The sequence below is a fragment of the Diachasma alloeum genome, unplaced genomic scaffold (genome assembly GCF_001412515.2).
Source record: "Diachasma alloeum isolate Michigan unplaced genomic scaffold, Dall2.0 Dall_scaffold_00409, whole genome shotgun sequence".
Classification (NCBI taxonomy): Eukaryota; Metazoa; Arthropoda; class Insecta; order Hymenoptera; family Braconidae; genus Diachasma; species Diachasma alloeum.
In genome coordinates, this window is record NW_021680548.1 from 34,126 (window position 1) to 46,205 (window position 12,080).

Consider the following 12,080-nt stretch of genomic DNA (forward strand, 5'->3'; position numbering starts at 1 on the left):
AAGAGGTTGGTGCTGAGGGTATGAGAAACCTACGTAACGCACGAGCGTGAGAAAAGTCTTAGACAACTTAGAGGGTAAATGAAAAAAGCCGCTGAAAATTTCCGCAGAAAATTTTCTTGATGGCAAAAAAAAGGTCCCATGATGATTTTTTCCAATATTTCTCATTATCGAGATAATTCAATAAATACTAACAATAATATATAATATATATATGATTGTTGGCTGATTAGGTGATAATATAAATAATGTGATGTTGAAAAAAATTACCATCAGATCTTTTTTGTAAGCCAGGAAATTTCTTCCCGAAAAAAACCTTTCATTACTAAGATAATCCAACTATCGGCCAAAAAATCAGGATCAATTGCTGGATTACTTCAGTTATGAGTGATTTTGGAAGAAATAATTGAGACATCTTTTCTATAGAAAATAACCTACAAAAAGGCGTTTCACACTTTCTTTCCAAATCACTGGATACGAATCCTTAATAATCGCGTGGCAGTAGGGCGAGAAAACTGACAGTTTCGGATATTCTTCATCCGAAAAGAAATGGAATTCAATTGTCAAATTCGCTCCACCTCTTAGTGAGCACAGCAAGGGGCATAGCATATAGACTAGCGAAAATGCACCGTAATTCTGAAAAAAAACGGAAAAACAATTCATTGGTTCAATTATCATACCTTGTTTCATTTCTTCGGTTCATTCTTCTTCTTCTTCATGTTATGTATCCTGGACGAGCCATCTTCCCGTGTCAATGATTCTATGCAAGCAACCATTTCTTCCCCTCTCTCGATGCAGACTCAATAAAGTCTTGGCTGCTTCATCTTTCATCGCCTCCACTTGCTTTTGATGAGCCATATCGAATAAGTCTCCCAGCATACATATGAAGTCAATTTCCTTAACTTTAACTGTGACAGATGTTTCCTTCCGAGAGCCGTACTTGAGAATACTCTTGTACTGTTGCACTAATTTCTCCATTCTCTCGATCGCATGGCACTCTTTCACGATTGGGATTCCTGCATATTCCCAGAACGTAACACACTTTCGTACAACACATGTTGCAGCTCCTCGAGCCATCAATTTCGGCGAGGCATGTCTCGTATAGTAAAAGTAACATTGTAATACCTGTTTGTTTGACGGCAATTGATTCCCACAAATTTCCGGGGTCGCATTACCCACTAATACAATTTCGGTGATCTGTGGCGTTTCCGACATAGTCGCGCGTATTTTTTTGATATTGGCTTACTGGAGAGAAAATGTTGAGGTAGCAATTACTCCGATGCGGATGGTTTGGAAGTCTTCCTTTAACTGACCTTTGGTGTGTAGACGGGAAAATTGTCAAAACATATTTTATTATATTCAAGGCAAAGTACGGAGAAGCCCCACCCCCCAAAGAAGATACGAAACGACCTAAAAATTTGGCTTTTCGTATCATAAATTGCTTCCAAATTGGTCAGCAAGGTTTCTCAGGTAATATTCGTACGTGCACCGCCTATCTATGACACAAAGTCATCAATGTGCCATTCCGAGAACAATTTTCTGAGACTTTAAACGCAAGGCGTTGTAAAATCATTTCAAGGAAATTTTATAAAAATTTTCTTCAATACTATTTTGGTTTATTTTCTTTCTGAAAAATTAGATCATCTCATTTTTCTCAGATGGATTTTTATCATTCACTAGATATTTCATTATTTTTACTTTCCATTCAATCATGTGGAATGTACATTTTGTTTTCTGCTTCCATCAAAAAATTCAATATTCCATATATGAAGAATTTGTGGATCAAAGAGAAAAAAAATATTGATAACGATATCAATTTCAAGTGTCGAATCGCGAAGCTAAAAGAGAATTTCTATCGTGTAAAAGGGAAGAGAAAATTCAGTTCAATGAATGGGCAAAGGCAGAACTGCATTATATTACCTGAAAAATGCCCATTGCACTGGCCCGACCTTTGACTACCTGGCGAAGGACCATCATAAAACCATCTGACTTTTCACCAAACATTAGAGCTGCAAACTGCCAGTAGATCAGATAATTTGTGAAACTTTGAATCGCTTGCGCTGCCTTAAAAATAGTTACAAAAATCCGAAAAAATTCACATAGGTGTTTTACTTGATGAACTATCAGATTCATTCGAGGGAAAAGCAAAATTTTATGTTCGTCATAAGATGTGGCAGACTAATAATCAACTTAAAAAAAAACTGCATTGGCCGATTTATTTTTGTGAGCATGAAAAATTAGCTCCTAATGAGCTCTAAATTATTTAACGTTGGAACTAGATTTGTAATTTATGAAGTACTCTCCTGCTGAGAAAAGTTAACAGCATGAGATTTTTTTTTTAAGGATATCGACAGGAAACTTTTTACCAGCGTAGAAAATGAGCTCGTAATGAGCTTCAACTTATGCAACCTTCAAAATATAATTCTGCAAAAAACTGCATTAGCCGATTTATTTTTGTGAGCATGAAAAATTAGCTCCTAATGAGCTTTGAACCATTTACTCCTGAAGAACGAATTCTGTTTATTTTCAAGTACTTTTCCTGCTAATTGCGTAGGAAGAACCACCCACACGCCTATTTATTTGCAAAAATAACATGCGTGAAAAAATTAACCAAACGGTATAAAATTAGCTCCTAAAGAGCTCCAAATTATTCAATGTTGAAACTCAATTTTTTAAAAAATTTTGAAGTTGTTTCCTGCTGAGAAAAGTTAACAACATGAGATTTTTTTATAAAAAAAGAGATCGACAGGACACGTTATTCCCGTATAAAATAAGCTGTTAATGAGCTTCAAATTACCCATCCTTCAAAATGTAATTTTGTTAATTTATGATCTCCGTTGAGAAACAGTTAACAATTTAACATTTTCTTCAAAAAAATGACATCAGCAGGAACCTTTTCATCGGCGTATAAAATAGTTCTTAATCAGCTTCAAATTATTCATTCTTCAAAATCTAGTTCTGTTAATTTTCCAGTAATTTTGCAACCAATGTGCGAAAAAGGTGGCATGAACACTTAAAAAAGAAGCATTGGCGGATAATTTTTGTCAAACAAAAAAACTATGCTCGTAATGAGCGTCAAATTATGCAAGATTGAAACACTTTTTTTTTCATTTTTTAGCCCTTTTGCTAAAAAGCGCTACTTTTTTATGCGAAAGCTAATGTCAATATGTATTTTAGTTTTCTGTCTGACCCTTATGATCATAATTTATGCTTTGAGTCCTTCCAACAGTTCGACTCTCATGAGCGTTTCAAGCATATAATTATTATGGCTATGTCAAGTATTCGGCCCTCATGACCTTAGGGTCATTCTGACCGCTTCCACTATCTCAAACTACCCATTACCAATTATACTCACTTGTAATACCACAAGAGCTTTAAAATTATCGGGTTTTTTCCGATAGGTTCGTTGCAAACAAACGAAGGTGTCAAGTTTTTCAGGCTAAAAAATCACGAGTGCCAAGCACGAGTGATTTTTCCTGAAAATCTTGATGACTTCGTTTGTATGCAGGAAACCTTGAGGAAAATTCCCGATTAATTTTGAAGCTCGTGTGGTATTCGGGGGATTATTTTTCCAATCCAAACGTTGGGCAATATAATTGGACCATGAGACGAAACTCACAATTGAGAAACGAAAATTGTATAATTAACACTCATTTCGAATAAAAATCCTCGGATTACCACAATTGAATTCAATCTGTCAGTTTGGCGAGGGGTTAATTCGACTGCATGATGTTTTGTTTTTTATATAGCAACTACTAGAGAAAATTATCAAAAAATTATCAGTTGAAAACCCTGTAGCTTGTACCACGTGATGTCGAATGGGCCAATTATATTGCCCGATATTTGGGTTGGAAAAATAATCCCTACACTTCTTACGAGAATTTTGATACGTACTTCCGTAAAAAAACGAAATCATTTTCGATAATAAAAATTTAAAAATAATGGAAAGTGAGCTTCTAATGGGCCTAAAATTCTCCATTATCTCAAATGGAATTACATTCATTTTCACTCCATATTTTTGTTAACTTGCGGGGGAGTTGGCTTGACACCTTTTTTTTTTTTTTCAAAAAACGCGTTGGCAGGACATTTTTCCCCAGCATAGAACGAAAGAACTTAAAGAGCTTAAAATTATCGAAGGTTGAGAAAAAAATTCGTTCCATTTTTGGGCCAATTTTTCTGCTAACTTGCGAAAAAGTTAGCACAAACAGGTTTTTTTTCCAAAAATAGCATTAGCAGGAAAATTGTTTCAGGCGTAGAAAATTAGCTTCTAATGAGCTTTAAATAATCCCATATTCAAAACTTAATTTCGCTGATTTTCACTGGCAACTTCATGTACGTCGTATGCAGTATTGCCGTATGATCATTAAAGGCTGGACCAATGAAAGTCAAGTGTGTAATTAAATAAAACATTGTTAAAAAATTTATTTAATGAATAATCCGAAAAACTATGGGGATGGCAACATTTTAGCTAAAACTGAAAACTTGCTTGAAAAAAAGTTATTATCTTGAATGAACTCCTTATATATTCTTCAGCAAACCATTGTAAATAGAACAGTGCTGATTTTTTCTTATTGATGTTAGCATTCACTTTCATTATCATTTTAACAGAGAAATGCAGCTATCTTAGCTGACGATGGACATGATCTCTTTCCGACCAGTTTACTAGACCGTCTCCCGAATCAACGACAGGAAAATGGACTCCTGGTGAGACCCCTGAGATGCACTGATTATGATAAAGGTTTGTTGTTATTGCTAATAAATGTTAGTAGTCTAGTGGCAAAATAAAATTCGTTAAATATGAAATCGTTATAAAGTGTTGTATCGTGGCGAAAGGCAATAGTTCTATGGAAAATTTCGGAAGTTAGAAGTAATGAGTATATTATCTCCAGACTATCATTCGGCCAACATGAGATTGTTTTAGGACATAATTTACACGGAAAGAGGAATGCTATACGTTGCGGCGGTACAGCTGAAATTATTTGAATTATTTTCTCCAAATAAGAAATTTTATCTACAAAATAATCCAGCTGCAACGGTTTTATAGGCTTATATCACGTACAAGGTGGATGTTCTACAATAGATGCCTTTTGGCATGAAATTAGGATAAAATATACTGACGTAATTTCGGCAGACTCACGGTATCTATCCTCCGTTACGCAGCCCTCTGGCACCAACAAACCCTGAACTAAAGTTGGACGCCAGGTCGTTAATCTCGGAACGACCACCGAAACAAACCTTCTCCGATAACAACTCACGAATGGACCAGGTAGCTCATCTTTGGAGAGGGATAAACCCTAGAGCTGAAATCGGGATGTGACTGGGGAAATCAACTGAATAAAATAATAAAGCAAATACCATTGACGGGAGATAAGACACGCTTTAATACGGCTAGACTTAATACAAAAATAAAATAATAAATAATAAATGTCTCGATTGAAAACCTCTTTTACGACTCGTTATAAAATAAACAAGACTCGATACAAAATAAATCACTTTCGTTAGGAAATAAAATGTTCTGAAGTTAAATATAAAATAAACGACAATAAATGAAATTACAGAACCAATTGATATTGATTGTCTGCGAGACGAATGTACGCTGGCAACTAACAGCAAACCAAAACAATAGACTACGAAACTGGCTAGTGACACATGGACAAGTTCACGAAACCAACAAAATTAAATCAAATATACAAGAAAAATGTTCCCGATGACGAGAGCACACGTTCTCACAAAATCAAATGTCTGCAACATCGATGCCCCGGAATAATGGTTAACAACAGAGTAAATAATATTCGAGCGTGACGTACAATCGTAAATCAACATTCTCATCCAAATGCTCTCTCATCTATTCTGCTGCGAATTTTTGGAGAGCATCGATAGTGCTCTCATCAATGCCTTTGAATGAAACAGCGTTGTAGAAGTGTTGTCGACCCAATATATTTTTTACGTATTCTGCCACTGCTACTCCTCTTTCTCTCTCCAGCAAACTCCAGAAATTTTGAGATTTATTCTCTCCCATTGTTAGGTTTTGGTATACAATACGTACCCCTGCCAGATACCCTGCTAGAAATTGTCACATGGGGAGTGGGTTGCCAGAGGTGAATTTAGGACTCTTCGGAACACTTTATATAATTATATAAGTGGTCGGTTAGGTATACGGGACCTCCCATTTCGCCACCTTCCTTCAAAAGGCAAATTTATTTTAATAAATTAATTTGAAGATAGTCACTTTCTAAATTCACGAGCATGGTAAAGCATTGAATTACGAGCCTTACCAGCTCTTGGCGTTACCCAGGACCCACGGCGTGGACGTGGCTGGCATCGGGTCCCAAAGATTCCCAAATATAAAATTTATATTGAGAAAGGGTCCGTATAGTCTACCAACACCATATATGGTTTTAATATACAATACATACCCCTGTCAGATACCCTGCTAGAAATTGTCACATGGGGAGTGGGTTGCCAGAGGTGAATTTAGGACTCTTCGGAACACTTTATATAATTATATAAGTGGCCGGGTAGGTGTACGGGACCTCCCATTTCACCACCTTCCTTCAAAACGCAAATTTATTTTAATAAATTAATTTAAAGATAGTCACTTTCTAAATTCACGAGCATGGTAAAGCATCGAATTACGAGCCTTTCCAGCTCTTGGCGTTACCCAGTGGCCACGACGCGGACGTGGCTGGCATCGGGTCCCAAAAATCCCCAAATATAAAATTTATATTGACAAAGGGTCCGTATAGTCTACCAACACCCATTGTTATGAACTAACAAATACGAGAAAGAACCTTTAACTTACATTGAATGAAGAAAAAAAAATCGTACGGTGGAATAACAGTTTGACGCTCGTTGACGTTGCATGCACGTAGAGGTTATATTGAGTAACTTATGCTTATTTTCATAATTATCTATTGATGGCAACAGGCACTTACCAGTAGATCATTTACCGCGATGGCGCACTCCGAAAACTAGCGGTCACGAAAAGTTTTTTTTTTTTCTAAATGAGAGAAACGTTGATCTTCCAAGATAAATTTATCGAGGGATTTCTCGTCTACAGTTGGTAGAAATGTGAAATTCAAAAGATGAAACATGAACGCGCATGACAGAAATGATTTTGATGGATTGTTCGGGATTGGGACACAATAAATGTACACAGTATTAACTCGACAAAGATTTATTCAGTGAAGCACGTCACTCGTCTCGCGTCCAGCATCCAACACGTCTCCTACAGGAATGTACAACCTACACGCCACAACCAGCCTGGGACGAGATCTGCGCATGCGCACGATCTCGTCCCCTTCACTTACACAGATACATCTTATACTATAGATAATATATATACATATATATGAGGACCAGGAGCTGGAGCCATATTCAAATACTCCCTCCCGACTGCTTCTGTGTCCTTCAGTATGAAAAGGTTATCATCAAATTTATATACTTTTGTTCCCTAAACAGACAGAAAAACAATAATTAGATATTCACATTCATTATTTTGTCAACTTGGCGCTGGTGTAATTCAAACGCCAGAGATTTGGTAAACACGTCAGCCAATCGATCTCTGGAACTAATTCAGTTTACTTTGATCAAATTGAGTTTCACACATTCTTTGATGTGGTCGGCTTAGACATCGATAATATGTCTCAATTTATTTCCCCCACTAATCTCAGCACTACTTGTCGCTGCCTTATTATCGCACCACAATGTCATAGGCAACTGGGGTGGAAATATTAATTTCAGAGAATTAAAAATAGACAACATCTCTTGACTAGCTTCGCTCATCGCAACATATTCTGCTTGATAAGTAGATAGAGCTACATACGACTTTTTTTGAGTTCTCCAAATAATTGAATCACCAAACAGTTTAATTACAAAACCACACGTAGTCAATGATCCTTGGCAATCAGCAAAGCTAGCATCAGAGTATGCTTCAATCACATCAGTCTCACCAGTGTATCTCAGCCCTAACGCAGAAGTACCTCTCAAATACCTCAGTAATCTCTTCACCATTTTCCAATCCTCATCGGTTGGACTCACCTGGTGTCTGCTCAACACATTGACCGCGTAGGAAATGTCTGGTCTAGTCGTTCCTGCTAGATATAGTAAGCTACCTACTACTTCTCTGTATGGACAATTCATTCTCTCATCAGTCATAACATGGATCTCACCCGAAATGTCTGATTCTCTCAGTTTTCGCTCATGATTAGATGCCTGTGTAGTTAACATTGGAGTTCTTTGAGGATGTGAATTTTCAAACCCGTATTTAATCAGTAATTTCTGAACGTATCTTTCCTGACTCAATTTTAATATTCTGTTCTCTCGATCTCGTTTAATGACTATATTTAAAAATTCTTTTGGCTCTCCTAGGACAGTCATTTCAAATTCGGAACTCAGTGCTAATTTAACCTCATCCAGCTTAAATTTGTCATTACTTGCCATGATAATATCATCTACATATAATCATAAAATCAAGAATTTATCCTCATGACTCCAAGTAAATAAGCAAGGCTCTAGATCAGAGTTAACAAGTCCTACACCAAAGGCTACTTCAGTGAATTTCTTGTTCCATCGCTTGGGACTAATTCGAAATCCATAGAGAGACTTCTCCAGCTTACAAACTTTAGTTTCTCTATCCAGATCAGAATGTGGAGTCCCTTCAGGGATTTCCATGTAAATTTCCTCGTCAATCTCACCATTCAAAAATGCAGTTTTAACGTCCAATTGACATGTATTCTAAATTGTATTTATTGATTATAGCAAATACTGCCCTGACCAAGTTCATTCTGGATACTGGAGCATAAGTTTCTCTTAGTTAGTAGACATTTCGATCCTTAAAACCTCGAATGACTAATCTAGCTTTATGAGGTGTCTTGCCAGTCGCTTCTAACTTGCGTTTAAAGATCCATCTCGAGTCAATTATATTAGCTTTCTGACCATTTTGATTACAGGTAGGTCTATCTACAATTTTCCATACTTTATTTTTACTCATCGAATTTAATTCCTCCTCTATAACAACTGAACATTTATTCTTTTCNAGATCCATCTCGAGTCAATTATATTAGCTTTCTGACCATTTTGATTACAGGTAGGTCTATCTACAATTTTCCATACTTTATTTTTACTCATCGAATTTAATTCCTCCTCTATAACAACTGAACATTTATTCTTTTCTACGCCCTGCACGGCATCTTTGAAATTGATTGGATCTGAATTGATATCAGCAAGAAGAGCATGACATACCTCATCAGTTGAATTGTACAGACCTAGCTCACCCTCACCCTGTGATAGACAAGCCAAAAATAATCCAGAAGTCAGACTCGCGTCGATTGGTAATGTTGCAAGGTTTGATCCCTTTGCTGTTCCACTGGTGGGTTCATTGACCTCTTTTATGTCTGACCTTGGAGTTACCTTTCTCGGCCTACCCCTTTTTCTCTTCGGTACTCCCTCCGATTTGGAGGCCTCATCCACATCGCTCGAACCCTTATCAAAACCTACAAACCAATCCTCCTTATTTATCACTTCTTGAACTTCTGGGACATCTCTGATCTCACTTCTCTTGTACTTATCACTATAAACCTTTTTCTCATTAAACGTGACATGTCTACTTTCATAGAATTTACCTTCTTCTGGTTTCAGCAATATGTATCCTGTTGGAGTGTAACCAACCAGAATACCTCTCACACCTAATGCTCTAAATTTAGGTCCTACTTTTCTCTGAACTTTCATGTACGCTAAACAGCCAAATCTCTTTATCTGATTAATATCCAAATTATGTTTCTGTGTAAACTCTTCTAATGGAGTTTTCATTTCATTGGATTTGTGAGGTGTTCGATTATACGCGTATACAGCGGCAGACAGAGCCAGATCCCACATGTTTTCTGGTAATTTCGCGTCAAACATATACGTACGGACCTTTTTCTGGATTGTCTGGTTGTATCTTTCTGAGACGTCATTATGTTCCGGAGTGTCAGGACTCGCCAGTTGTATTTCCGCACCTAATCTTTTCAACACCTCAACTGTATGTCCTCCGGTAAATTCTGTCCCTTGATCTGACCTAAGATAACAGACCTTCGCGTCGTAACCCAACAAGTTTCTACAACTCCTGACAAACGTTTCAAAACACCGACCTATTTCACTCTTCGCTCTCATCGGGTCTGCCATAGCAAATCTCGATTTATCGTCAATGAAGACTGATATAAACCTGTATCCTTTCGGATATGTGGTTGGAGATATTGGCCCCATTACGTCAGAGTGTATTACTTGCAATGGTTCTGTTGCACGACTTCTTATTTGGGGGAATGGCAATCTGTTAAATTTAGAAGCTAAACAAACCTCACAATCCATTATTGACTCGTCAAAAATCACGTTTCTTAATTCTTTGTTATCCGGGAATTTTAATTGAATAGCTTTGAGATATGCTATTGATGCATGACCAAACCTTGCGTGCCACAGTAAGGCTTTATGATTATTACTACGAAGTTGGTCGTTATCATTCACAAATGTATCAAAAATTTCGTCACTTTCGTAAAGATTCACCTCGTTTGTATTATTCAATTTTCTATCCCAAATTGAGAAATCAATATTTGAGTGTCTGAATGGATCTGAAGTTGTTTTAGGGTTATCTATACTACTAAGATTTTCTTCTCGTCCAATTTCCGATTGTTTACTCACCATCGCCTCGGTTGATAATTCTACAATTTGCTCGCTATCTTCAATTGGAATTTCCTTATCTGAAACTTCTTCATCAAGTTCAGCTGTGACACTATGCGTCATATATTTTCTTATTTCTGTCTCACTTCCTACCATATTAACTATAACTCGTCTAGTTGTATTCGTCTGGAATTGTTTACTAACCTTACTATACTTATTTATTTCCAAATCTATAATCCAATATGGCTTTCTTTTGTCGTCCAGATAAATTCCAAGACCCATTTCTGCGAAACGTCTTAATGACAGTAAGTTAGCTTGAAGAGCATCAGCAAATATAACCTCGTCTATCACAAATTTCTTTCCATTTAACAATTCGATTTCTACCTGACCTACTCCCTCCGTTTTCAAGTCCGCATTTTCATTTTTATTAGCACATTTAATCACACCCTTAGTTTGCTCGTCAATCGACTTGAATATTAGCTTCGAATTTGTTAAGTGCTCAGTAGCACCGGCATCTGCTAGAAATTTAGTGATAAACTTATTTTTCTGGATATTTACACCCACATGTATTGCCTGACCTACATATGATTTATCGTTCACTTCCATGTATTCTTCTGAACAGTTCAAAATTGACTTACCCTTCTCTTTGTTATCTGCTCCTGAGGTTTTTCTTGAGTCTTCCTTATCGGCCTTTGTATTGACTTTGGACTTAGAATACCTGTTATCTCCCCTGCCCATTTGCTTATCAAATCTACCCCTTTTGGCACTTCTTGAGTCATTCGCATAATCTGACCTTCTCTTCAGTGACCCAATTGCACGCCCAGATCCACGAAAACTCTACCCCGCGAACTGTTATTTTTAGCATCTAATTTTGACTTGTATGCCTCACCTGATTTTGGACACTCGATGCTGGTATGACCATATTCTTTGCATCGATAGCAAAGTTTTCCCTTTCCTTTGCCTGGACAGAATCGACCAACATGACCAAAACCTCCACACTCGAAACATCTCACACCTTGAGCTGCAAAGTTTGCAGTTCTCAACTCACCGATGTCTGGCTCATTTCTTTTTTGCTGATTGCTTCTTCCTGCCTCATAACAGTTTTTAATTGATCATCTGTCAAGGGTGGCTTATTTTCTATTTTAGCTGCGGACTGTAACAACTGTACCATTGGCACAGACTTAATAATGGCATTATTGAACGCGTCTCTTTTCTCATTTTCAGACAAAGGGGTGGCATCAGGAGAATTTTCGTAATTACGAATAGCTTTTTCAAATTTATCGGAAAACTCACCAGCTGTGCATTTAGTGATATATATCATGTGTGACGAAATTCCAGGCGAATTCGTCACCTGCGGAACTCCAGGGTATTTATGTATAGAAAGAGAGAGAAAGAGAGAGAGAGAGAGAGAGAGAGAGAGAGAGAGAGAG

The 12,080-nt window shown here is 37.1% G+C and overlaps 1 protein-coding gene across 1 annotated transcript in view; it reads left to right on the forward strand.

Moving 5' to 3' along the window:
* LOC107042066 (probable glucosamine 6-phosphate N-acetyltransferase) overlaps positions 1 to 12,080 on the forward strand; it is a 95,271-nt gene that overhangs the window by 15,531 nt on the left and 67,660 nt on the right. The window contains exon 2 of the mRNA XM_015262938.1: positions 4,606 to 4,735. Coding sequence (XP_015118424.1) covers positions 4,606 to 4,735 — 130 coding nt within the window. The remainder of the gene's footprint in view (positions 1 to 4,605; positions 4,736 to 12,080) is intronic.